Source organism: Neolamprologus multifasciatus, chromosome 1 (assembly GCF_963576455.1).
Source record: "Neolamprologus multifasciatus chromosome 1, fNeoMul1.2, whole genome shotgun sequence".
In the NCBI taxonomy this organism is placed as follows: domain Eukaryota; kingdom Metazoa; phylum Chordata; class Actinopteri; order Cichliformes; family Cichlidae; genus Neolamprologus; species Neolamprologus multifasciatus.
In genome coordinates, this window is record NC_140439.1 from 37,769,638 (window position 1) to 37,796,752 (window position 27,115).

Sequence of the window (27,115 nt, forward strand, 5' to 3'; positions counted from 1 at the left end):
TTCACAAAGTTTGTCCTTTTGCGGATACCGTAAACGGAGTAAAAAAAATAAATCATGGCGTCCGACAGCGACAGCGATGAAGATTTTGTGACTTACGGGACTCCTTTGGAACCTTTGGAAGAAGGTGAGGTGAATTTTATGATCTCGGTCATCTGTTTACTTGCATTAAAAAATCTCCCAGGTGTTTAAAGCAAAGCGTTACTAGCTGCGCCGTTCGCAGCGCTACTTCGCTGAGTTCAGCTAACGAGCAGCTAGCTAAGCGCGATCATAGCCTCCTAGTTTGAAACCCAGACCTCATTCAAAAATCCTTTATGTTAATGTTGCTGATTAAAGTAGTTGAACATAACTACTGAATACAGTGCCATTTCTCATCTCTAAAGTTTCAGCGCTATCAGGTCTTCAGTTCGGCCTAAAAGTTGTAGTGAAAGCTGCCATTTATTTTTCCCCTTCAAATCTGAAGCTGCAGTGTGTGATTTGTGGGCTTACTGCGGTAAAGACTATACTGTGGCTTTGTGCGACATTGTGTGTCTTAAATATCGTTACAGGATGTAGATTATTTACATATATTTTTAGTGTATTTAATGTGGGAAAACAAAAACAAGAATATCCGTAAATGTCGTTACTAGTGTGAGGAAAAAAAGAAATTGTATTACACAGACTCTGTGATGTAGTGGTTAACTCACAGCGCAGTGTGAGCCTACCCTGGGCTCCGGTGGTGGACCCGCTGGTTCTGCATGGTGCTGGGCTGTGAGCGCGGGTCCCACTGAAGGATATTGGACCTTCCAGCCACCCTCATGAAGTCTTTTTCTGACTGTTTGGTCAGAAACATGCAAACGGGTAACCATCTTATAGCAGAGCTCATCCTGCTCCTCACACAAAGGAGCAGATGCCGATCTTGGGTGATGACCTTCTACGGCTCCATCTCCTGGTATCTCCTCCACATTCTTGAGACAAAGATGATACACATGGAGGAGCCATCCTGGACGAGCTGGACTACCTGTGCAACCCAAATAGGACACAGACACCATCTCAGGCAAATAGTGAATCTTTGCATAATAGCAAATGCAAAGATTCAAATAAATGGTGTTGATATTGAAAGAGTCAGTGAAAATAAATTTCTGGGGGTAATAATAGATGAAAAACTTAACTGGAGAGCTCACTTAAGATATATTCATTACAAAGTATCATGAAGGAAACATACAATACTAAACAAGGCAAAACAGGTATTCGACAGAACATCACTTCATATTCTATACTGTTCACTGGTTTCACCATACTTAAGCTATTGTGCAGAGGTCTGGGGCAATAACTATAAAACCACATTAAACTCACTTTTTACTCTTAAAAAAAAAGCAATTCGAATCATCCACAGTGCAGGTTACAGGAACATACAAACTCACTATTTTTTGCAGTCTGAAATATTGAAAATTGACGATCTAGTGAAATTCCAAACAGCACAAATTCTATTCAAAGCAAAAAATAAAGAACTGCCAGGTAATATTCAGAGTATGTTTGTTTTGAAAGAAGGAAGTTATAATTTAAGGGGTTTTTGTAACTTCAAAACAATGAAGGTACGTGCTACAAGAAAAGGCTTTTGTGTTTCTGTTCATGGAGTGAAACTATGGAACAGTCTGAATATGGAATTAAAGCAACGTCCAAACATAAAACTGTTCAAAAAGAGTTATAAAAATATGATCTTCTCAAACTATAAAGAAAAGGAAAATATTGAAATTAAGTGAATGTCTCTATTTAAAAAAAACAAAAAAAAACAAAAACAACTCATGATGTGATATTATAGTATATCAGAAATCTGTTCACTGTTTTTATTACAAATTATATCAGTAAGGAAGCTGACTAAATATTAACTGATAATTTATGGCAAAGGGGTGGGATTAAATAAGTGTTTACTTCTTCCCTTTCAACATGTAAATTAATAATTTTTTTGTATGCAATTTGTACAGTATTTTTTTTTTCTTATTTTCTTTTCTAAATGTACTTGTATATTGTTCACGTGTTGAAATAAATTACCAATCAATCAGGCTGCCAGCAGTGACGAGTGGTGATCATCGGTGACACTAGCAAAAGAAAGAGGAGAGAAAAGGACAGAGCAATGGACTGTCCCCTCATCTGCTTTTTGGGGGGTTGTTTTGTTGTTGCCTTTGCTTCCTTTTTGACCAGTGTATAAATCAGCAATAAATTACTTCCAAATCCTTCTAGTTTATTACAACCTCTGTTTTGTACAGAATTGACAACAATTTTAAATGTTTTCCCATTTCAATGTTTACCATTTAAAAAATTTCCGTGTGTTTTCACAGACGAGCCGCTGAAGAAGCCCGTCCCGCTCCACGATCAGACAGTCAAAGATGAGAAGGGACGATATAAGAGGTTCCACGGAGCGTTCACTGGAGGCTTTTCAGCCGGATACTTCAACACTGTCGGCTCAAAAGAAGGTGAGACACCTCCTGTAGAGTTCACACATATTTTAGTTAACGTGATATTTATGGAGCGCTGCATGCAGACGTGTAAGGGGAGGTGGTGTCCCCTCATCGTAACGCTAACAGTGTTTGGTTCAGTCCAGCCTCTGATTTTGAAGTTGGCTTTAGAGCAGACCTGGCTGCTTTGTAGCTGCGTGTTGTTTTCTTTTTTTTTTTTTGTCCTCCACTTTTGTTTCACTGTTTGTTCTGCAAACGGTGAAACCATATTTTCAGCTCAAGCATTTTAATTTTGATTCCATATCTTGCCATTTGGCGTCCCCGTGTCTTTTTAGGCTGGACCCCGTCAGCCTTTGTGTCGTCACGGCAACAGAAAGCTGAGAAACACCATGCCAGGCCAGAAGATTTCATGGACGAGGAGGTACAAGCACCCAGAGAGAGGGGAAGGTTTTTTATTCACATGTAAAAGAAAAATCTGGGACTTTATCCAAATAACATCAAATATCCTAAAATATCAAATAACATTTTGTACGCTTCTGTCAGAGCAGCTGTCTGATGTCTGGAAATCATCTAAAGCTGATTTTATAGTTTTTACGCTGCAGCGTTTGAGTGCTTGGTCTTTCCGGTGTGCAGAACATGTTTCAGAAGAGACGTGCGGAGGTTTGAGGTTCAGGTTCAGTGGAGCTGATGCAGATCGTTGTTGGTGTTTGTCAGGATTTCAGCGAACACGGCATCGCTCCCAGAGAGATCACCACCAGTCAGGAGTTCTCGTCCAGCCGCAGAGACGAGGCCGGAGAGAAGGCGAGAGCCATCAGCGCTCAGGCGGCTCTGATCCCCGGAGACACGCTGCTGGAGGAGCTGATCGCACCTGCCAGGTAACTGCTGCCACACCCACATCCCACCAACTGTGTCCCAGCAGCCTGCTTCTGCAGCACCGCCGGGTCCATCCTTCACTCTTTAACAGTTTGCAGAGTGAATTTGCTCTGAGGTGTGTTTGTTTTGTCTCTCAGGTCTTCCATCGGGGTGGAGCTGCTGATGAAGATGGGCTGGAAGGAAGGTCAGGGCGTCGGGCCTCGTGTGAAGAGGAAAGCTCGCCGGCAGCAGATGGGTAAGTGTGTCATCTTTACAGGCACAAGGTTGCTTGACCAATAAGAGAAATTCAGGAGTTTGTAAAGGGTAAAATAATCCCTGTGACATTTGACTTATGGCGTTTTCACACCTGTAGTTTGCTCACTGTGATCTGATTCATGCGAGTTCGGAAACTTGAAGCTTTTTCCCGTCTTTGGTTTCTTTTCACACAGAATAAACTGTGTCAGTAAAATGTGAGCACATTCACTCTGAGGCTGCTGATGAGGAGGTGGAGTTAGCTTTGGTGTTGTGGATCATTTAAAACCAGAACTTGAAAAAATGAAATACTGAATCCGTCCACTCAGCGTTTCAAGTGAAGATTCGCAGCAGCTTTGATGTTTGATGCCGGTTTTTTAAATTCTGTTTGTCCTACTTCATCTTATGCTGTGTTTCATTTCAGCATGAATCCTGTATCTGTCTGGTGTTAGTTATAATGTATAAATACTGACGCTTTGTCCTCCTGACAGACGGTGGAGGTAAAGTTTACGGCTCCACGCTGCCCCCTGCTGGTTCGGAGGAATCGGAGGTGAGTGCGGCTGCTTAGACAGAATATTTTAACACAGAACCTGATGGAGGACGATCTAAACTGAATCTGAAATTCATAATGCGAGCTGCATATTTTCACCTGTGCGTGCATGAAATCTCTCTGCCTCATCAGGATGACGATGAGGAGTTTGCTCCAGAGAACGTGACCTTTGCCCCGAAGGACGTAACCCCGGTGGACTTCAACCCTAGGTTGGGAGTTCAGGGTTTGGGGTACCGCGGTCTGGACCCGAGCCTGGCATTGCTGGGTCACGGCACGGCTGAACACATCGATCTGTTTAAACCTCAGTCTGAGACGAGGAATCGCCTGTTCGGAGACACGAAGAGCAGCTCGAGGAGAGGAGGAGTGGTCGGACAGGTGAGCCCACAAACCCCAGAAGTGTTTTTGGTTGTCTTTTTTAAATGCAAAGTGTTTGGCTGCTGACCTTTGACCTGCAGGCCTTTGGCGTGGGTGCGTTAGAGGATGACGATGAAGACGTGTACCACAGAGACTCCATGTCCAGATACGACACAATCCTGGGAGAAGAGGAGCCGGGCGACAGCCTGTACGGCTGGACGGCCCCGCAGCAGTACACTAAGAAGAAAGGTAACGCTTCCTGGGAAAACCTGGAAAGTTCCAGGCATTTTTTAAACCAGTCATTAAGCTTTTTCACACAGAGAAGCTCTTTGTCAGGCAGCCTTATTTTAGAGCATTTTTAATACTTTCTCCACCAGAGAGGCGTATTTTTTAGTTTTTTTTAATTATTAACCCTTTAAAACCGGTCAGAGCAGCACGCTCCATTTTGCGTAACTATTTTTAAATCCCGGTAGCTCTGCAACCACGTGAGCTAGCGCAATAATTTTTTTTGCATATGAAACCGGAGGAGTTGTACTTACATCTTATGCCATCAGCTTGTCCTCGGTCACAGTTTCCTTCCACATATAACTTTGCAAAAACTGCATAAAAATCGCTTGCAGCAACAAAAACATAATATTCCAGAAACACGCTTTGCCGATCAGATCAGCTGTTTGTAACACTTCCTACGTCCATCAGTGCGAACTTTCGCATGTCCGCCATGACCTGCCTAAAACCGGAAGTGACGTCATTTTGCGGAAATGTAGTTTTTCACCATCAGGGCCTCATGAGCCTATACTGGTGTTTTTAAAAGTTATGTTTGACTTTCTGACTTTCTGTGTGGTTTCTGGGATGCTTAGGACTCATATTGCACTGCTGGAAATAGTTTATTTTGATGCATATGCTGCTTTTTTGCAAATTTGCATTATAATATTTATTTTAGTTTTTCCTGCAGTGTATAAAAATTGGTGTATTTCAAAAATAAAACTATGAAGACACTCAAAATAAATTTCCTGTGGTGGGAAACTATTTTGTGCAACTTTTTTGTATTTACAGTTTTGAGGGATAAGCCTCTTAAATTTCTCTAACTAGAAATATATGTTAAAAAAACAAAAACGATTTTCAATTTTTTGTAGTTTATTGCACTTTTTTGAAATTTATGTAATTACTATGCACTTAATGCAGACATATTATTAAAATTTAGGCTGTAATGGTTGTATTGATGTATATCAACTTGAAATGCTCCCAAAAATGGCTCCACAGCATGTAAACATATAATATAAGCTCTGGCGGACTTGGTTCTATGGTAGGTCTTAAAGGGTTAAAGAATAATGTCTCTTTTGTCCATGAAAAACTGAAATGAAAGCATTCATGAAGTAAGATGGAAAATTATTTGGATTTTTTTTGCTTCCAGACAGAAGTAAAGATGCTTCCTATCTCGGCAAAATCCTGGAAGGATTCACTCTGGCACAGAAATCCCTCGAGGAAAAAACAGTGAGGAGCTTCAAACTATCTGATCACGTGTCCTCATCACTACCTGGACACACGCCTCATGTTTCTGTATCTCTCTGTAGATCTTCCCGCCTCCCTGTCTGCCTCGCGATTATCGTCCAGTCCATCATTTCCGTCCTTCGGTCGATGTTTCACATCTTTCCGGGGTCAGCCCCGCGCTGGCCGAGGCTCTCCGGGTGTCCAAAGGCCACATGGTCAAAGAGGAGCCCCAGCAAGCAGGACGCCACCAGCTAGACTCTGGCCAGAGGAGGGCGCTGCTGGGAGAGGACGCCCTGCAAGGTCAGAGATGGCTGAAAAATCAAGCAATCACAGAAGTGCAAAAAACAACAAATGAGGAAAATTAAAAAGGGTTGAAACTATATGTAGTTTTTCTAGATTAATTAAAAATGTAGGATAATCAGGACATCGTGTCCCATTCTGATGGCAAGTGCGTTAATTCTGCTGGTGATTTTTCCCAACTTCATCCCGATCAGGTCCCAGTTCGGTCATGGAGCTGCTGAGGCCCGAGGACAGGCAGCGCCTGCTCAGCTTCCGCAACTCCTCTAACCCGCCCTCGGCCAAAACCTCCACCCCCGTCTCCAGTCATGCCTCGCAGACATCAGGGACGTCGGCACAAGTGCTGCCTGCCTCCTCCGGCCTCCAGCAGGAGGCTCTGGCAGCGTGGAGAGGCGTCCAAACATCGTCGCAGACCTTCAAACCGTTTGAGAAAAACCCCAGCAAGCAGGCACGCTACGAGCTCTACCTGAGCCGTCTCAAGCAGGGAGACAATGGTACGAGGCTCCGCCCTGCAGGTCCCATCATGCACTGCAGGATCCTTTGATATAGCTGGTACAGTTTTAGTTAAACCACAAAAACCATCATTAACACTCTGGGGTCGACGAACGCGTCAAAATCACATGACCAATTTAAGACGACACAGCTACAAGATGCAGCGACTCTGAGTCTCCATGTCAACTTGGGTCGAAAGTGCGGACTTCAAACTATATACCAGTTTTTGAATTGTGTCGATGGGCCACTTAAAACCAGAGTTACGATAAAAAATACACGCGATGTTTTGTTTTTTTTTTGAACAAAACAGTGGCGTTTACAGCAGGAAGAACGGTAAAAACTGTTTTCTACAGACAGCGCTCGCAAACACTCTCCACAGAAAGAAAAACACCCCTTCCCTATTGGTGTTAGAGTTTACCATGTCAGCCAATCAAAAAATGATATGGCGACATGGGCACTTGGTTGCTTAGGGAGAAGGGGAAGATTAATGCCGGGCTCACACTGTGCGATTTTTTTTTCAGTCGCGCGATTCAGCTCCTGCTCAAACTGCACGATTGACTCGCAGGGTTAGAAGTTCGTAGGTCACGATGCAGGTCTCACACTATACGGCCCGATGCTCTGATGCGACCCGAGTGCTCACACTGTGCGTCCATAACATGAAGGTTATAACAGAAATTCTGTCGCTCGCTCTCCCTCTCTGTCTTTCACTCACACAGACACACACCACCATCAACTTTGCTAAATTGCTGATGAAAAACATGATCAGCTGTGATTGAGCAGCAACGTCCATCCAACTATTTTCACGGTTGTTGTGGTCGTGATCATTTTGTGAGGCCACATCGAAAAGGCTCGGATGAGCCAAAGTTCTACAAGTGCCTCCATCGCTTGTGTCCAGATCACACGCTGCACAGCCGTGCTGCGCCGTCTTTTTCGCTGACATTTGTGTTTGCGCGTGCGCAGTGTGAGAAACTGCGGTGACACCCTCACGACCAAGCGATTGATGATCGGGAGCTGGTCGTGAGGTGTTAATCGCTTCTCGTTACCCCGCGTATACTACACGACGCACGATGCACGATGAAGGCCAAAATCGGGCCGATCGCCAAAACGGTCGCACGACTGAAAAATCTGCTCAAAATGGGCCAAAAATCGCACAGTGTGAGGCCGGCATAAGGAGTGACACCCGTGAGAGAAAGTGGGCGAGTGAAAGAAAGAGAGAGAGCGAGTTTTCATATGTGAGACATTAGTGACGTTTAGCGTGTTTGGAGGCTGTAGTTAGTTTGTTGTGTAGTTATTGTTTTGTATTGTGTGTCAGTTGCTGCTGAATTTCACATTTTCTCCAAAAAAAGCCACAAAGCAGATTCCAGCATAAACGCTGTTCCCACATGGAAAACTGGACTGATGCACCTCCTGCTGTCAGACCTGCAGGTTTAGGCCTGTGCTGTTCTCCTCTGTCTTATACTGAACACAAACTATTTTTTTGGTCTTGCACAAATAATTTGTGCCTCCTTATTTGATGCAGCACAGCTGATTGTTCTGTTAATAGATTTAAATGGTTATATAAAAAACGCCTGAGGCCTTGGCTGCATTTTTAGGTAAATCGTACCAAATAACTTTGTTGTTTGCAAATCTTGTGCATAATTTTTAGAAATGTACAATTTCTATTTGCATTTCAAGTTATGAAAATGATTCATTAAACATGTTTGTGGGTTTTACAGTAAAAAATAACTTTTTTCTACTCAGATTTTGAATTTTTTGTCTGAATTTAGATCATTTGTTCTAATATAGTATGCCAAAATGAAAAAATAACTCAAATTTAAGATATTTGAGGTTGTGCTGAAAATAATGATACCAAACAAGGCAAGAAAAACAGTTTTTAAAGGTGAATTATAGATAAATATAGAGGTAAAATCAAAAGTAGTCAAAAATTATTATACCCTGGACCAGAGGGTTGATGCTCCTACGTGCGTATATGTGATTACTGGCTAACACAGACGCTGGATAAAAGCTCCCACATTAGATCGCCTGGATATTCAAATGTAAAAATCTTCTGTGTCCCTCAGACGCTCTGGAGCAGAGTCTAGACCCGGGAATGACCGAGTGGGAGCGCAGCCGGGAGAGGGAGGAGTTTGTCCGAGCTTCTATCTTGTACCGGCCCACCTCCTCCTCGCTGTCCTCCCGCTTCACCAGAGCCAAAGACCAGGAGGATGACGACAGCGTGGAGGTCAGCCAGGACCAAGAGGTAGGACGCCACCTGGTGCTGTAAACACACCCCTACACTGCAGATAAGCTCAGGAGTCACTGACGCTTTCTTCTGGTTGTCAGGGAGACCTGGATGACCAACAGGCCGCAGTAAAGATGAAGATGTTTGGACAACTGACCAGAGAAACGTTCGAGTGGTATCCTGACAAACTGCTCTGCAAAAGATTCAACGTGCCCGACCCCTACCCCGGGTACGCCACACAGATCGCACTGAATCGTCTGAGGTTAACTCCAAACTCTGCTAAGCTAAAGTCTCACTCTGATTGGTCCTGCAGGTCCGGTATTGTGGGTCTGCCCAAAGTGAAGAGAGACAAGTTTTCAGTCTTCAATTTCCTGACTGTGACTGAGAGCAGAGAGGCTGCAGGTAACTTCATTCACACACAGGAGGCGCTAAAGAGTTTGAACAGGCAAGCAGGAGAATATTCTGTAAGAGAACTTTAAGCCCTTTTTCTTGTTTCTTTAACTTAAAAGCTTAAAACCACCTGTAATAAAGCTCGGTATTATTTTAAACATAAAAGATGTTCCCAGGTTTGCTGAGAGGGAAGATCAGACCTTCAGTATCAACTTTTGCCTGCTTGGCTTGTTTCTGTCAGCCTCACGAGCAGCTGTCGGTGCACAAAGCAGTTAAGCAGTGTTAGCTTTGACAGCGAGACGTGAGCGAGCTCCCAAGCTCCATTTACACATCGACGAGCCAAAGCGAGTAAATGGTTTCTGACTGCAGCAGCAGCTTTATCACATCCTGCCCTGTCACAGTTAAAGATGGCACGATACCACTTTTTTATGTCCGATACCGATATCATAAATTTGGATATCTGCCGATACCGATGTGAATCAGATATAGTGTGTTTTTTAATCAATAAAGCGTTTTAATATCTTCCTGCATTTTGTATAAGTTTATACTCAAGTTTAAATAAACAACAACACTAAAGCTATTCTGTTATACCTGTATGTAAAAAAAACACACTGCGCCCAAAATATTTCATAGTTCAGCAAAACTGATCAATCTAATAAACTTAAACCTGCTCCATCCTCCCTATTCTGGTATTTTAAAGAGTACTTAGCAGAAATATTAAGCAACCTAACTAATAGGGTTGCAAACTCCCAGCAAAAAAAAAAAAATAGGGAACCACCCTCCACCTCATGATGCTTAATCAATGTAATCAAATTTAATTTGATGCAGGGGGAAAATGCACAAAAATAAATTATTTTTCAAGATTAAATAAATAGATTCAACATCTTTCTTCTACAGAACTGCAGACTGCACAGATGGTATCTTCCCAAAGGAAAAAGTATTATAGCTTACTAGGGTATATTAGACTTAACAGTTACTATATACAGTAATGGACTTCTATACATTTTACATCAGATTAAAACTTTGGGTGTAAGATTCAGATAATTATTTATTGACTATTGACTATTGATTATTATTATGACTGAAGAGTTATGTAAGAATTTATTTAAATGTTTTAAATCTGCTGTTCCTCAGACTGACGTTTGTTAACCAATCAGGATTTATTTAGGATAAAAAAGTAAAGACAGGAAAACTGAAGTGATTGCTTTTATTAAATTGATACTTTCTTTCCGTTTAGTTTTTCCTCCATGAATTTCAGTTTCTTTGTAGCCTTACAGCACAGTGTTTGTGCTCACAGATTAAGCTCATTATTTCTATTCAGCACCTCCAAAACCTCCAGAATCCGGGAAGAAGTCCAGGTGGGATGTCTCTGAGCAGAAGGTGGAGAAGAAGAAGGAGGACCCGCTGGGTGAGCTTCTCAGTGCTGCACGCAACCAGACCGAGACCAAAGTGGAGCACACGCCCACGCCTGCTTTACCTGCTTCAATCAGCAGCAGCGATCAGGCTCCAGGAAGCAAACCGGAGGTAGTGAAAGAGCAAAGTGTCCAAACCAGCAGAAGTCCTTAAATCTAAAGAGTTTATCCTTCCTTCTACAGATAAAGTCATCAGAGCAGCAGAGCTCAGAGCAGAAGAAAGAAGGCGATGAAGAAGAGGAGGAGGAAGAGGAGAGCAGGCCTCCCATGGATCTGTTTAAGGCCATCTTTGCCAGCTCCTCTGATGAGAAGTCCTCCTCTTCATCAGAGGGGGAGAGCAGCGATGAGGAGGAAGAAAAGGTGACAAAGGAGGATGAAGGAAAAGTTGACTCGGAGCCACTGAACCTCTTCAGCATCCCCTCCTCCTCCTCAGCCACCACCTCCTCCTCCTCAGCCACCACCTCCTCCTCCTCAGCCACCACCACCTCCTCCTCAGCCACCACCTCCTCCTCAGCCACCACCTCCTCCTCCTCAGCCACCACCTCCTCCTCCTCAGCCACCACCTCCTCCTCCTCAGCCACCACCTCCTCCTCCTCAGCCACCACCTCCTCCAGTCACCAAGCAGGTACTCTGAGTTTGCTGAATCACCTTAACCTTTCTTCTAATCTCACGTCCCTGTCGAGCGTAACTCTGTTAACTCTTCTCTGCTTCTTCAAAAGCAGCAGTTTCCACTCAGGCCTCCGAACAGGAAGAGGAGGAGTTTGGGCCGAAGCTGCCGCCTCCCTCGGCTGCTCTGAGTGAGTGTCACTCTTTCACTGCTCTTCTTCTGCTTCTACTTCATTAAGTACATCCTGCTTCGTAAAAGCGTTGCTGGAGGATTAATAACCTGCCTGTTGTTCCTGTGTTTAGTCAGAGGAGGCGCCGCCTCCATGCGCCCTCCAATCAAGGAGGTTAAAACGGGCAAGAAGAGCAAAGAGAAGAAACACAAGAAAAAGAAGCATTACAAACACAAGAAGGAAAAGAAGGTAGAAAACGAAGAGTAAGGATCAGATAAAATGACTCCTTCCTCACGTTGAAGCTCTGACTTCTTTTTTTCTTTACAGAAGAAGAAACACAAGAAGCACAAGCACAAAGAAGCAGCCGAAGAAGAGCGAGGAGGAGGAGCCGGCGAGCAGGAAGGTGAAGACGGACCGGTGTCGACAGACGAGCTGCTAAAAAGGTCAGAGGTCACCTGTCAGAGCATCGAAAGATGACCCTGATGGAATGGGAGACACTTGGAAATTAGTTTATTATAAAGTGCTGATGTTAGTCAGAAGCTGTGTGTGCAAAACAATCATTATTAACAATATTTAGAGTTTTTCTCTCTTTTTTTTTTGTTTCCACCAAAACGTTTTAAATCCATAATCCAGAAACTCACTGCGTTCACTTAAGAACATAGTTTGTTTTTATCTGCTCTTCTGTTCCTGATGTCATTTATATTTATCAGATCTCTTAGAGCAGCGGTCTCCAACCTTTTTTGCACCACGGACCGGTTTATGCCCGACAATATTTTCACGGACCGGCCTTTAAGGTGTTGCGGATAAATACAACAAAATAAAACTAGTACCGGTACCGAAAAAAAGAAGATTTATTCATAACACACGTGAAAAGACCCAGGAAAACTGAGTAAACGATAAAAACGATAACAAAATAACGCTGAAAACCGATAAAAACCCTGAAAACTATACATTTCACACCTGAGCCTCAACTCTCGCGGCCCGGTACCAAACGACTCACGGACCGGTACCGGTCTAAGACCCGGGGGTTGGGGACTGCTGTCTTAGAGGGGTAATAATCTGGTGTCTGGGGAGTGTTGTGTTTACGTTTAGTAAACAGATGCTTTTATTTTTAAAAACTGAATTTAGTGTCATATGCAAAGCACCTTGATCCGTCTTCTTCACTGTCTGTGTGTTTGTCTTCTCTTCCAGACTGAAGAGCATCCGCTCCCATCAGACGTGGTGAATCAGTTGGAGGTCTGTCCTCTGTGAGGACCGTCAGTCAGCTGATTGTTTCACCTGACACATTACCTGCTGTGTAGTTTTAGGTAATAACATAAAATCTTTATAACCAAGTGTTCTGTATTTACTGACCTGTTGGGAAACCTTCAATCACACAAAAAACCGACGTTTAGTGTTTAAGTGAAGAAGTCTCTCTTAAAGGAGGTAAACATGTCGCTGTCACTGCAATCGATGAGTGGAAACAAACGATGAAACCTGAGGTTACACTCGAGACCAAAAAGGCCACATTGGACAGAAAAGACGTGTAACCACGATTACTATGGAGAAGGAAAGGAACAGCTGATTTGGGTTGCTGTGGTAACATCGTTACCAGTTACATTGTAAGAAGTTTATCGATATTGACACAAAGAGAAAAAAGAAATGTGATCTTTTAGAACTTTTGCTACATATTCTGATGATTTCAGAGACTTCTGTGTGTGACGTCGTTTAAGCTTGACATTGATATAATATTACAAACATTAATCCAAGATTACAGATTGGTAAGAAATGTGTTACAAATGGAAGTATGTGTCACAATTACTGGATTCCACGTTTCTCAGACAGAAGCAGTTATTTTTTTTTCATCTTTATTTAATCAGAAGGAAAAATATCCTCATTTCCAAGAGAGACGTGGAGGAAGAAGCAGCACAAACAAGCTTTTTGTTAGCTTGTTTCACAGTTTGTGAAACTGTGGAATGAAGTATATGTTGTGTAAATGTCAGTTGTGACTTTGAGCCACACAGTCGACAGGTGAAAGTAAACATGGACAAAAACCGTAATAAAAGTTTCATTATTCTATAAATCTTTGATCAGGTTCAATAATCAGGATTTATTCATTTCAAATTATTCTGTAAATCTATAGATTTAAAAATCAAACTTATGCACCCAAAGCTGTGTAATATTCTAATAATAACTGATAGAAAATAATTGCTTTTCATCAGTTAATTCACACATGAGAAGATACATGAACACTCAGACTGCAGGCTGATCTAAATCATTTCATCTCATCCACACGAAGGGTTTTAACTTTCAGTTGAGGACAAAGTTTGGTATCTGACCATTGATGTTTCGGCGCTGAACGTGAGCACGCCACAGATCGTAGCGACGGCAGCAAGAAGACATCCAGCGATGAAGACCAGGTTCAGGTTCATGGCGTTCCCTGGAAACAAGAGAAGATCGGTTTTAATTCAGCGTTATCCAAAGTTACAGCGACTAAAACAAAGCAGCCGACTCTGTTTCCATACCTGCGCTCCTGCTGATGTCTGCTGACCTCTTCAAGCACAGGGGACCCTGGGAAATTAGGTGCTGTGCAGTCTGCATGACAGCCCCTCTCTTTCAGCAGTGGGAGTGGTGGTGAGCGTTCGACGTGGAGTTGATGCATCCCTGTGAGCACCTGGTGTTGGAGTTTCCTGCTTCACATACTGAACAGCTGATGTAAACCTGAATGCAAGTGAAACTTTTGGCTGTGCGTGTCACTCAACCTCAAATCTCTCAGTATCCAAGTGCTGCACGTAAAACATTCTGATGGAAAATCTGAATTTACATTAAGTGGACATCACAGATTTAAATGGAGATTATTTATTTAGCTTCCCGCAGCGCTACAAGCTGTTGATGGAGATCATGGAGATCTGCCCGGCCCGGGAGCCAGCCTCCACTGAGGTCTTCCCCAAACCGCAACCTCAGTTCATGCTTCAGCCAAAACTAGAAATGCTGTCAAACCTAATGTGAGGGTGTATTCCCAGCCAATGAAATAACAATTTTATGCATTAACTTATAAGCATAATAGCTGCCCTCTCAGTCTGTTGCTGGTATTATCTGTAAAACAACAAATACAATCTTGATCTTAAGAACAATTTTGGCCAAAACCCATCAGGTAATCATCATGAAAGTTTCACTGAAACATACTGAAGGAAGATTCTAGTGACTGATAGCAAACATCATCTGCCCTTTGACCACATGAGCAAACAACAAATGACAAATTATAGCATATAAATAAAACCTTTTTTCTGCAAAAACACCCCCCAAGATGGACACGTTTTCAATGTGCAATGTGTGCACGAGATGTGCGAGTATGCAATAAAGTTAATCAGATTAAAAAGATATAGCTTGAGTTTTGGGTGTAGAATTCATCAGAATCAGACCCCCTTTTTTTGGCCAAGTATATGCGCAAACACATACGAGGAATTTGGTTCCAGTCGATGGTGGCACTCATTCTTTACCTGATCGTGCAAACCAATGAACTTGAACAGTGGAGTGCACTGGGCACCTGATCACAGCGCAATGCAAAGAAAGAGACTACAACTTACAATTTCATCATAAATCCTTGTTTAACCATCATACAGCGCCATTCACAAATATTCAAGTGATAGCCTGATGCCTTAAAAACCTTTAAAGAGCCTTATTCTGTGGACTTCCACTTCTGTATAACACCTGAAATTCTTAAAGATGAGAGAAGTTTTTATTCTAAAAGGCACTTAGGTAACTGCTTCAAGTACAAACAGATAAACAGGAGAACCTTCACTGGTACACCACCTGTCCTCATGCCTACCCATTTTCGATGATGGAGTAGGTCGGGTGGTAGTTGGGGTTGTCATATGGCGAAGCTCTGCAGGACCCCACAAAAAACTTTGTGTTGTTGACTGTAGAGGAGGCATCTATCTCCATGTAAACCTTCTCTCCTACGTTATACTGCAGAGGGTATGAATTTGTGTGTGTTGACATAAATGAGCCCTCGTTACCTCAATTTGAGTGCTTAGGGGTTTGATGCCGATGACGTGAGGACTGTTGGAGTATCTCTCCAGGCTGCAGAGGGTGTTGCTGGGTTCACTGAGACGCAGGTGATCCTCGTGGAGTCCACGGAAGGACGATTTGTCAATCTCAACTCTCATTGTGGACTCATCTCCATGTAAACCTTCTCTCCTACGTTATACTGCAGAGGGTATGAATTTGGATCAATCATTCTCTGGAAGTGGTTGTTTGGGTAGAACTCAAACTGGTAGGTGAACATGCCGAAGCCTTTATCATAATAAAGGTAATATGATTGGAATGGAACAAATGGATTCTGAAAATCAGAGACTGAGTTTCCAAGTGAATAATGCAGCTGAAAAACTTTCCTGTTACATGAAGACTTTTAATCTATAGTTCAGTATTGATCTGCCACAGTCAGCGAACAAAACTGCCAAAAAGGAAAAAGACATTAAGATCCTCAAAAGCTTAGCATAATATAGTCATACATTTTCACCTGAATACATCTGCCCTGTGCAAATCCGTCATCGAAGGCCTTTGCAGCTAATAATGGTCAATATTTTAATTTAAAGAATACAGAAAAACAGCTGGTTCTTTTTCAGGGTTTCATAGCTTTTTAGTGTAGAATGCCAAGCTTTAATATTATAGAGATTTGCAAGTATCTACAAAGCATGATATGATGTGAAGTTCAACATCTGGGACATGTGTCCCGCTATGCATTGCAGAAAATGACTCAATCTCTTAGTACAGCAAACAAACAAAGTGTTGGGTTTCACGTTTTGGGTTGCCGGGTCTATAGATCATAACACAGTTGAACCAAGCAAAGAAGAGGGCCCACCTGGCTTGTCTTGAGTGGCTGCTGTGAGATATGCAAGATGCTTGTGGTCAGTCAAACGATGAACAATGAGCAGGTGTTGTGCTCCCTCCCGCTAGTAGCACCATCCTTCCAAGGCCAGCTAGCAGTTCCACTTCTCCCACGTCATAGTTTTGCTCAGTTCGAGAAAGACAGCAGAAGGAAAAAAGCTGCATTTTCCCTTCCTTGTTCTGGAACAAGATGACTCAACTCCATCAACAATAAATTGTTGGGTGGTCACACACAGCTGACTGCAGGTTTCCAGTCTTATAAACAGTACATTTGCACAATGACTGAAACCAGCCCATTGGCTGTGATGTCAGTTCCTTGATCATTAATATGCAAATTGTCATGACCATAGATCAACAATCATTGATCAAAGACCATTGATCATGGAATAATCTTCCACACTGCACCTAACGTGACAAACTGAAAGCAGTCATTGGGTGGGAAACCTTGCGAAAAACACTTTTGACCTTAGAGAAGAGCTCGGCATAGAAAAGGTTTGAACTTAGTTTGTGCAGCTTCACTATTCACTACAGATGAATGCACTGTAAACAATTGGAGACCTGCGTGTGAGTCACTTTGGTCACTTTGACAGTTGTACTGGTAATAATAATTTTCCCTTTGTGTCCTCAGAGAGAACAGTGATGTTGGTGTGGAGGAGGAGCAGTTGTCCTGCTGTGCTTTGGGTCAAGATGTCTCAGAGGATTCAGTCGCTACCAGTTGTGGCATCTCTGTCCAAAGTAAGAGTCGGTATCGGTGTGCTGATGAACACATTTTTGAAAACTTGACTTCTTGTTTTGTAGGTGCATGAAAAAGATTTCATTAGTTTTTTATGGTATAGGTTTTTTTCCTGTTTTACTTTGAATGTTGTTTCCTTTCGTGTCTCACGTTAGTTTTACTTCCTGCTTTGTGATTGTCTTAATTATTTTTCACCTGGTTTGCTAAAGTTCAGCTGTCATGTTCCCCACCTGCTCACAATATTAGGCAATCCTCAATATATACTACTCAAAAAAATCAGAGGAACACACTGAAAACATAATGGCTCTCGCGCGGAGAAAATCATGCTGGAGATCAATACTGATGCAAACTGGGTGATGTGTTGGAAACTAAAGGATTCAATTGTTTGTTGGAAATAAATACTGGATACTGGCTGAATCCAAATACAAACAGAAAATCAGAGTGTAAAAAAAGCTGCAGCAGGCTTTTCCATTTGGCTCTAATTTCATAGCAGCAGCTCAAAATGAAATAGTTTGTATGGCTGCGTGTGCTGCTGGGCCAAAATTTTAGCTGGTTATTTGTAGATTTTTAGATGAAATAAAAAGTAAAAAAAAAACACTCAAAAAAGATCATCTAAAGAAGAGCAGAGTTCATTTACACACTTTATTAAGCAGCTACTGTACAACAAGAACACAATCATGTAAATGGCCAAACAACAGCAACAGTAATCCCAGGGTGTAGCACAGCAGACAAAGAGACGCAGTAACACACAGAGTAAAGGATCACATGGAGAACACTTTGAGAGCAAAGTGCTCCATCTATCTGATATGATACTGTGAGGCCTCTCAGATAAGATGGGGCTGTTTTATTATGGCCCTTTTTATGTGAGAAGCATTTTGAATTCAGTGATGTGAAGCCAGTATGAGGGGAATTTTCCCTCCTCTTAAAATCTCTCATTAGGAACATTTTTAACAGTTGCTTCTTGTCTCTGCTGTGACAAAAAAAAAAAAAAGGTTCTGATTATGAATCAAAATGTTTTAAATAAGTCACACACTGGTTATTAGTGATGGGTCGGTCGCGAACGAAATGGCTCTTAGAGCCGGTTCTTTGACGTGAACGACGGGAGCCGGCTCCTTATCGTGAGCCGTGGGGGTTTTTTTTCTTTCTCTCAGCCTCTCTCTCACTTTTTCCCGCTTCACTCAGCATGCGAGCCTTGTGCTTTGCTGGGAAGAGGGGGGAGGGGCGGTAGTTACACTCAGTAGCACAGGAACAGAGAGGGAGGGAGGGAGAGAGAGAGCCAGGGACAACAACGTCACATTAGAAAGGTATAGTAATCATCTACAACTATTTTCAGTTGCAGATGATAAAGGATTCAGAAAGTTTATTCATGCAGGCCCATATGACAGAGAATATGCATCTTTTTTTTGTTTTCATATTTTAATTTATATTTAATTGTGTTGTGGTTTGCAGTGTTTTGTGTTGTTTCACTTTAAATTTGTAAAAGGAAAAAGCTGAAAATTTAAATAGTTAAAAGTTGAAATGTGAATAGTTGATTTTTGTATTATATGATTTATTTATTACATTTTATGTGGAGTGAATAAATAAAAGAATATTTACGGTGGCCCCCAGAGACAAAGCACGTACAAACTTCAAATCACGTACGAACTCTGAAGCACGTACAAACTCCAAAACATGTACAAACTCCAAAACACGTAAAAACTCCAAAACACGTAAAAACACGTACAAACTCCAAAACACGTAAAAACTCCAAAACACGTAAAAACACGTACAAACTCCAAAACACGTAAAAACTCCAAAACACGTAAAAACACGTACAAACTCCAAAACACGTAAAAACACGTACAAACTCCAAAACACGTAAAAACTCAGAAGCACAGAAGTGTGTGGAAATAATGTGTAAATAATTTTTTTTTTACATTATTTGACTATATATGAATGCTTGTGTATAAATACATAAACAATACACATATGCTTTCATGCTTTCAATTGTGTAATTTAAGTGATCTAGGTAGCTCTGTTTTGAAGTTCAGTTCATGCTAGAAATGTGTTTGGAGTTTGTACGTGTTTTGTCTCTAGGATATATTTATATATAAACATATATAAATAAAACCACTTTTTTTTGTACATTAGTAATTCCTTTTGTGCATAATTTTATATTATTGTTAATAATAAATTAATTAAAGCAACAAAACAACCTGAAGAACCGGTTCGGAGCCGAAAGAGCCGGCTCTTTTTAGTGAGCCGAACCGAAAGAGCCGGTTCTCTAAAAAGAGCCAGAAATCCCATCACTACTGGTTATAGCCTAATGCCGAAAATATCATGTTACATGATTTACTATTTTCTGAAGCTTATTTACAATTTACAATGCTTAACACCATTCCCATCCCTGCCGTCAAAAGATAAAAATCTGTTTTTCATGCAGTTTCACACACTAAAGACATTAAATTCTTTTTGGTTTCTTGTTGTCAATCAGCAGATGCGAGTCTGGAAGAAGTTTTAGAAGAATATAAGACCAGTCTGAGGAGGAGGTTTGAAAGTGTGACTGAAGAAACTGATAATACAGGAGGTGGAACCCTCCCGAACAGGATCTACACTGAGCTCTACATCACAGAGGGACAGAATGAAGATGTTCATAACCAACATGAGGTGATGCAGCTGGAGACAGCTTCCAAGATGGAGGCTCTTGATGACATTACAGTCAGGTGTCACGACATCTTTAAAGCCTTACCTGACCAAGAGAGACCCATCAGAGTGGTTCTGACCAACAGCGTCGCTGATCAGAGATGAGCAGTACAGTCTTCTGGAGCTGCTCCATGTTTTCCATCCAACATTACAGAAGGTCACAGCAGAGAAGCTGGCTGTCTGTAAACTTTTGTTCATTTTTGACAGCCTGGATGAAAGCAGACTTTCATTGGATTTCACCAACAGGGAGCTTGTGTCTGATGTCACAGAAAGGTTGTCAGTCAGCCAGCTGCTGACAAACCTCATCGAGGGGAATCTGCTTCCCTCGGCTCTCGTCTGGATAACTTCCTGACCTGCAGCAGCCAATCAGATCCCTCCTAGACGTGTTCACAGGGTAACAGAAGTACGAGGCTTCACTGATGCCCAGAAGGAGGAGTACTTCAGGAGGAGATTCAGTGATGAAGAGCTGCCCAGAATCATCTCCCACATGAAGACATCCAGGAGCCTCCACATCATGTGTAGCATCCCAGTCTTCTGCTGGATCACAGTTCTGGAGCACATGTTGACTAAAGAGCAGAGAGGAGAGCTGCCCAAGACCCTGACTGACATGTACTCACACTTCTTGTTGGTTCAGATGAAGAAGGGGAACAAACATGTGGGGGGACATGAAACAAGTGAGATGGCTGAAAGGAAATTTCTTCTGAATCTGGGGAGGCTGGCATTTAAACATCTGGAAAAAGGAAACACCTTCTTCTACCAAGAAGACCTAGATCAGTGTGGTCTGGATGCTACTGAGGACTTGTTGCACACAGAAGTTTATACGGAGATCTTTAAACAGTGTTTGATAATCTTGAAGGTGGCTTTTATTTGTAATTCAGGTCTCAATGTCTCTTTGTGTATACTTATATGCAGAAGTAACACAAAAGAAGAAGTGGGAGCTGGCCTGACACCAGTAACTGACTTCCAGTGAAAGCTTTGGCTAATAATACTTTTTAGCAAACATTTTTCTTGTAAAACAAAGGGGGGCCTTGCAAAAAAAGTTTGGGAACCACTGCTCTACAAGGTCAGCGAAATAAAAAAAAATGTGTTAACCCATGGACTAAAAAAATGTTCGAAGTGGACTAGGTGCTAATTTTCAGATGCCAGGTCTACATCTAGAATCAAAATGAGCACATACATAAACAACCAAAGTGAAGCATTAAGACAAAACATAGCAACGTCAAACAGGGTCCACACACTTTGCCACAAATACATGCAAAACAACTAAATTGGGCCACAAAAGTGATGTAAATTGACCAAACTAAGACACAAATCAGACAAAAACAGATGCAGCATGATCACAAACAGACACGTTGGCTACAAACTGATGCAAAATGACTAAAATCACACGTGTAACACCTACATATTTGACAACAGAAGAAAAACACAAACAAACTTGGAATGTATTTATAATTTGGATTTTTTTTTATTTCATGCCGAATTAGATATTTTAAAAATCAAGCCAAATCACAAAGTCTCCTCCCTGTTTGTACTGTAAGGTCAAAGCCCTACTGTACTACAGAGAACCCCAAGAATCAAATGATCCCCCTCTGAGCAAGCACGAGGCGACTGTGGGGAAGAAAAACTCCCTTTAACAGGAAGAAACTTCCGACGGAACCGGGCTCAGAAGGGGCGGCCATCCGCTGCGACCGGTTGGGGGGATGGAAATCAAAAGGAGACGAGATGGCGTGAACTACAGTTCTAAAATTTGGATTTGAGTGCTGATCCCAAAATTTTATGGTGATGTTTTTAAAAAAAGGATTTGGTGCTAAAAGTCTGCTTCAAGATTTTAAAAGAAGCAGGGCAGTGGGAAAAGCCAAAATGGTCATTTTAATGATCTCTGGCTTTAGTGAACCGCCTGAAGGGTTTTAGCAATGCTTTTCCCAACGCAGAAAAAAACCTGGATATTTTGGACGTCTTTGGGGGACTCGGGATGACTCCGAGGCTGATTTTTAGATGTCTAATCAGAGCCTCATCAAAAGATGAATCATTTGCCATCGAAGTCTTAAAGACATTGTCTGGGGAGCCAAACTCCTTGATGAGGCATTTGGCTATTTTCTTGATGAACTTTTCCTTGTCATTTGTCAGACTTGTGGCAGACGCTGTGCTGCTGAGTTCAGGCTGCATTAGATTGCTCAGACGATTGATGACCGTGTCTATTTCTTTTGTAGTAGATGGGATCCGAACAGCAGACCTTTTGGTCTCAGGTTTAGATTTATGGATGACTCTCATGATAAGGAGCAACACAAGGTCACTGGAAATTTTCTGAACATCACAAGATGAAACTGACACAGAACCCATCTCTGATATTTTGGAGGAATCTTTGAGAGAGTGTTTCAGGCTCAAGGCTCCAGATGATTTATCTGGAGAAATACTCCCAGGTGTTGGTGTTCGAGGTGACTTGTCAGATTCCACGGATAATTTATCTGGAGAAATGCTCCCAGGTTTTGGTGTTCGAGGTGACTTGTCAGATTCCACGGATAATTTATCTGGAGAAATGCTCCCAGTTTTTGTCATTTGTGGTGACTTGTCAGATACCACAGAGCATTCATCTGGAGAAATGGTCCCAGGTTTTGGTGTTCGAGGTGACTTGTCAGATTCCACGGATAATTTATCTGGAGAAATGCTCCCAGTTTTTGGCGCTCGAGGTGACTTTTCAGATACCACAGAGCATTCATCTGGAGAAATGGTCCCAGGTTTTGGTGTTCGAGGTGACTTGTCAGATGCCATGGATAATTTATCTGGAGAAATGCTCCCAGTTTTTGGCATTTGTAGTGACTTGTCAGATGCCACAGAGCATTTATCTGGAGAAATGCTCCCAGTTTTTGGCGTTCGAGGTGGTTTTTCAGATACCACAGAGCATTTATCTGGAGAAATGCTCCCAGTTTTTGTCATTTGTGGTGACTTGTCAGATGCCACAGAGCATTCATCTGGAGAAATGGTCCCAGGTTTTGGTGTTGGAGGTGACTTGTCAGATGCCACAGAGCATTTATCTGGAGAAATGGTCCCAGTTTTTGTCATTTGTGGTGACTTGTCAGATGCCACAGAGCATTCATCTGGAGAAATGGTCCCAGGTTTTGGTGTTCGAGGTGACTTGTCAGATGCCATGGATAATTTATCTGGAGAAATGCTCCCAGTTTTTGGCATTTGTAGTGACTTGTCAGATGCCACAGAGCATTTATCTGGAGAAATGCTCCCAGGTTTTGGTGTTCTAGGTGACTTGTCGCCGGATGCCAAGGAGCATTTATCTAGAGAGATGCTCCCAGTTTTTGGCGTTCGAAGTGACTTGTCAGATGCCACAGAGCATCCACCTGGAGAAATGCTCCCAGATTTTGGCATTTGTGGTGACTTGTCAAATTCCACGGATAATTTATCTGGAGAAATGCTCCCAGGTTTTGGTGTTCGAGGTGACTTTTCATATTCCACGGATAATTTATCTGGAGAAATGCTCCCAGATTTTGGTGTTGGAAGTGATGCACCAGATTCTTTTCCTCTGCCATCTGAATCAGGGCTTTTTTCCTGTGTTGGGGTCTGTGTTCTTTTAATAAAGTCTTGGATGTCTTCCAGGGCCCCAGAAATATTGTCCATTTGAATCATTTGATCTTTCTCTTCATTCTCCACCCAGAGTAAAAGCTTCTGCAAAAACCTTTCTACTGTGTCATCTATGAGGACATAGAGGACTTCAGCAGAAATGGGACGCTCTACTGATTGTGGAGTCCTGGAGATGACCGTGTCTGAGAGGGATCTACCCATTAGAGGTATGGGGATTTGATACACTCGATCCATCATAAGTAGATCAAACACTTTTGCCATTAAGTCCACCGTAAAATTTCTGATATGCCCACTGTTTTTAAAGTCCCCCAAGGTCTTATCGATGAGGAAGAGTTCTTCTTTCTTTGTTAATTTGTCAAATAACTGATTAACGTCTGATCTAATGACGTTAAAGTCGAATGAAGAAGAACGTTTAATTGCGGTTCCCAGGCTTGGCGTATGTCGAGAAGGGGAGCGATGAGCCTCTGTACTCTGGGGACCAGCCGTTTCAGGTACTGACCCTGGGAGAATGGAAACTATACTTTTATTGGAGGGCACTGTTTCATTCTTGAGGTGGTTGCAAATGTTTTGTAGACAAACAAAATGTTGCCTGTTTGACTTTATTCTTTTTTTCAGCTCTGTTTTCATTTTTTCAAATTGTTTTTTTGCAAACATGGAAAAGTTGTGTTTGCGTGCTTTGAGCCTGGCGTGTGAGGTGGATGGCACACATTTGGAGAAGAAGTGTCTCACCTTGTGGATAATTAAGCCTGCATTAAAGGCAGGTTTGGGTAAGTTACATTTCTCACAGAGCTCTTCACTGCTTGAATCCATGTTAGCAAGTATCTCACCTACGATGTCAGCTGCAACCATTTCTACTGGGGTTGGAGCCTGGATACTTTGTGTTTCTGTAGTTGGTTTTATTTTGCTTTGTTCTGTTACAGCTGATTCTTCTGGGAGCTCATCTTTATCTTTTTCTGTCATCTCTCCATCTGAGCTCCTTGTTGACAGAATAACAGAAATCTCTGCGATTGCTGATTGCACTGATATTTTTGAACCAGTACTTTCTGTACTGGGATCAGACCCATTTGTCCCACACTGGCAGCGCAGCTTACATGCTGCATACCTTTTCGGGCATGAGGCAGCGCAACAAACCATGCGGTGTAGTTTCTTAATACTACTAAATTTGCCGCTAACATAAACGGCGGGGTCTAGTGGGAAATCGGGGCTTTTTTCAATCAGTGCAATGGTTGAGCTGACCTTTTCTGAGATCTCTTCCTCAACCATCAGTGTCAGCTTGTCAGCGCTCTTATCTTGCTGTCTTGGGACATTAAGAGCGCTTGCGATGGCAGCTGAGATCGAGTCTCCAAGGGACACCCTTATTTTCCCCTCATCCATAAGCTCTTCCCTTATCATGGGTTCCTGAATAACAGGAAGGGCTATTTCCAGGATGCTGGCAGAGGCGATCTGAATGATTTCAGAAATCATATCAGCGAGCACGGCATGGATGCTGGAGTCGCATTTTCCATTTTCTATTATGCTCCACTGACCTTCAGAGAGCCTTTCAAAGCACTTGTTGATTGGCGGCATAATCTGGTCTGGTGTGACCACCATTGAATTTTCATTTTCGTTGAATGTTTCCATTGTTGTGTCACAAATTTGATTTTCTTCGTTTGAGTGAAGTGTGAGAATTTTCTTGTATTACGGAGCGCCGACTGCTGAACGTTTTGCAAACAGATGAACATCGAGTTCTGATTTTTCTGTCTGAGAGCCCTTATTTATGGGTTTGGTTGTCTGTGACGTTACTGACAGATCAAAGCAAGCGCGTCAGTGACGTCACACGGAACGCACGCGGAGACGCGACGTTCCACAAGGAGCGCACGCGGAGACGCGGCGTCCCTTGCGCACGCTCACAGATTTGAATGACGCCTCAGGTGTATCGTTCGTTAGCCACCCGCCATAATCCCAGGATTCATTGCGAATCATAGGTTGGAGGATGTTTTTTTTTGGGGGGGATGGCCGACGGTCGAAGCGGAGAAGAAATAAACTCTTAAAAGTTAGTTCTGGGTTTTTATCTCACTTCAGATATACACCGGAACAAATGTTAGCATAATGAAAGAATTGTAGAATTAAGTGGAGGCAACAGCTCTCTGTCCTCTTCTGGCCACCTGTGCCTCAATTTTATCTCACAACTTAGACATCCACATTACTTACACTCTCATAACACACGCACATACATATGTATATATATGTATGTGTATATATATATATATATATATATATGTATGTATGTATGTATGTGTGTGTGTGTGTATATATATGTATATATATATATATATATATATATATATATATATATATATATGTATGTATGTATGTATGTGTGTGTGTGTATATATATATGTATATATATATATATATATATATATATATTATATATATATATATATATATATATGTATGTATGTATGTATGTGTGTGTGTATATATATGTATATATATATATATATATACATATATATATATATATGTATATATATATATATATATACATATATATACACACACACATACATACATACATACATATATATATATATATACATATATATATATATATATGTATGTATATATGTATGTATGTGTGTATGTATATATATGTATATATATATATATATATATATAGGGCCTTGAGGGTGGGCACGTTAACGGCGTCCAGTAGACGGTTTGTGTATTCAAACCTACCTCTGGCGCCGGTGCCCACCTCTCAATTTTAAATCCATGTAGACATTGAGGGTTCTCGGGAGGGGCCGTGCTAACACCTGCTGCTCTCTGGCAGCAGCACCATGCTCTCCCTTGTTTTAAATACACTTTAGAGCAACACGCAGCAACACTACACTTGAGCGGGAGGAGGGAGGTATGGGGTCTTAACACACCCCCGTTCTCTGCTAGCCATCGGGGTGGGGGGGCTGGGAAGAGATGCTGGCTGTCTGATTGGCCTCCCTGCTGCTGCGGAGCCTGGGGCGGTCTGCTTGCCTCCACCCCGGAGGGAAGGGTAACATCTCTTGGGTCTGGGTGCCGTTTCCATCTCTGGGGGTGAGGATACCTGGACCCGGGATATAGAGTATGTTTGGGGAGTGTGATTGTGTGTACATGTCCATTTACGTTTATTCCTACGTTGGGTGAGTGCTGAGTGTTTGTATATGTGTGCATGAGGGTGGGAATGCATGTCTGTGTCTGTGTGTGCCTGTTTGTCTGTGTCTATATGTCAGGTCGGGTCTTAGACTCCACCTCTCTGGGAACTCCCAGGCCCTCCAAAGTGTGGAGGCCTATCTCCCCTCACCACACTCCCTGCCGGTGACTGATGCCCTCAGGGGTCGGTGCATTGTTGGTTCTTGGTGTCCGGGGCTGGGCGCTCAGGTCATGTGCCAGCTCACTCCCGGTGGCTACTTGGCGGGGCCTGGCGCCTGCTGCTCGGTCAGGCCTCTTCCGGGGCGCGGGGGGCCCTCGGGCCTCCGGCCTCTGTGCCTGCGGCTCGGTTCACTCTGGCACAGCTGGCTGCCGGCGGAGCCGGCGGGCATGCCGGTGCAGCCCCCTCTAGCTTCTGCCCGGTGGCTACTGGGTGACCCCTCGTCTGGGGATCCTCAGCCCTTCCCATGAAGGTGGCACGGATGCCCCTCCGGTGGTCCTCCTTGGGCTCTTGCACTCTGGGGCCTCTGGATGTCTGGGGCCTGGATCTCCTCCATGC

General features: G+C 42.6%; 3 protein-coding genes and 1 long non-coding RNA gene across 6 annotated transcripts; 1 reads left to right on the forward strand and 3 right to left on the reverse strand.

Moving 5' to 3' along the window:
- On the forward strand, nucleotides 1-22,317 carry gpatch1 (G patch domain containing 1). Of its 2 annotated transcripts, none has more exons than XM_085164521.1 (22): nucleotides 1-124; nucleotides 2,316-2,450; nucleotides 2,768-2,853; nucleotides 3,147-3,307; nucleotides 3,443-3,540; nucleotides 4,028-4,086; nucleotides 4,219-4,461; nucleotides 4,542-4,689; nucleotides 5,852-5,931; nucleotides 6,012-6,228; nucleotides 6,423-6,719; nucleotides 8,778-8,956; nucleotides 9,040-9,167; nucleotides 9,252-9,340; nucleotides 10,650-10,852; nucleotides 10,924-11,365; nucleotides 11,460-11,537; nucleotides 11,650-11,765; nucleotides 11,844-11,959; nucleotides 12,708-12,823; nucleotides 17,014-17,120; nucleotides 19,595-22,317. In XM_085164521.1, exons 1-20 carry the CDS (start codon nucleotides 55-57, stop codon nucleotides 12,739-12,741), a joined length of 2,979 nt encoding a protein of 992 aa, XP_085020647.1. In that variant the 5' UTR covers nucleotides 1-54; the 3' UTR covers nucleotides 12,742-12,823; nucleotides 17,014-17,120; nucleotides 19,595-22,317. The 2 variants fall into 2 exon arrangements, with proteins under 2 accessions (XP_085020647.1, XP_085020658.1); XM_085164532.1 differs by having other exon boundaries at nucleotides 11,463-11,537.
- Nucleotides 11,091-11,542, reverse strand: LOC146526233 (uncharacterized). Its single transcript, XR_014874874.1, has 3 exons — nucleotides 11,346-11,542; nucleotides 11,226-11,261; nucleotides 11,091-11,162 (listed from the first exon to the last, which is right to left on the reverse strand). It is a non-coding gene; the product is annotated as an uncharacterized LOC146526233 (long non-coding RNA).
- Nucleotides 12,269-16,049, reverse strand: LOC146526234 (uncharacterized). Its single transcript, XM_085161418.1, is given in 5 exon segments — nucleotides 12,269-13,935; nucleotides 14,021-14,251; nucleotides 15,323-15,490; nucleotides 15,493-15,695; nucleotides 16,018-16,049. Coding segments are annotated over 5 exon segments (771 nt in total). The 3' UTR covers nucleotides 12,269-13,798.
- Nucleotides 21,242-25,216, reverse strand: LOC146526235 (uncharacterized). 2 transcript variants are annotated; one of them, XM_085164438.1, is made up of 2 exons: nucleotides 23,106-25,216; nucleotides 21,242-23,039 (listed from the first exon to the last, which is right to left on the reverse strand). In XM_085164438.1, exons 1-2 carry the CDS (start codon nucleotides 25,009-25,011, stop codon nucleotides 21,670-21,672), a joined length of 3,276 nt encoding a protein of 1,091 aa, XP_085020564.1. In that variant the 5' UTR covers nucleotides 25,012-25,216; the 3' UTR covers nucleotides 21,242-21,669. The 2 variants fall into 2 exon arrangements, with proteins under 2 accessions (XP_085020564.1, XP_085020554.1); XM_085164428.1 differs by having other exon boundaries at nucleotides 21,242-25,213.
- Nucleotides 25,217-27,115: the final 1,899 nt, after the last annotated feature.

What these genes read in the sequence shown, in the direction of transcription:
- LOC146526235 (XM_085164428.1), bottom strand. Translation starts at nt 25,011, where the DNA reads ATGGAAACATTCAACGAAAATGAAAATTCAATGGTGGTCACACCAGAC.
- gpatch1 (XM_085164521.1), top strand. Translation starts at nt 55, where the DNA reads ATGGCGTCCGACAGCGACAGCGATGAAGATTTTGTGACTTACGGGACT. An exon ending in TGAGAGCAGAGAGGCTGCAG is followed by an intron (nt 9,341 to 10,649) that starts GTAACTTCATTC and finishes ATTTCTATTCAG; the next exon opens with CACCTCCAAAACCTCCAGAA. An exon ending in ACAGACGAGCTGCTAAAAAG is followed by an intron (nt 11,960 to 12,707) that starts GTCAGAGGTCAC and finishes CTTCTCTTCCAG; the next exon opens with ACTGAAGAGCATCCGCTCCC.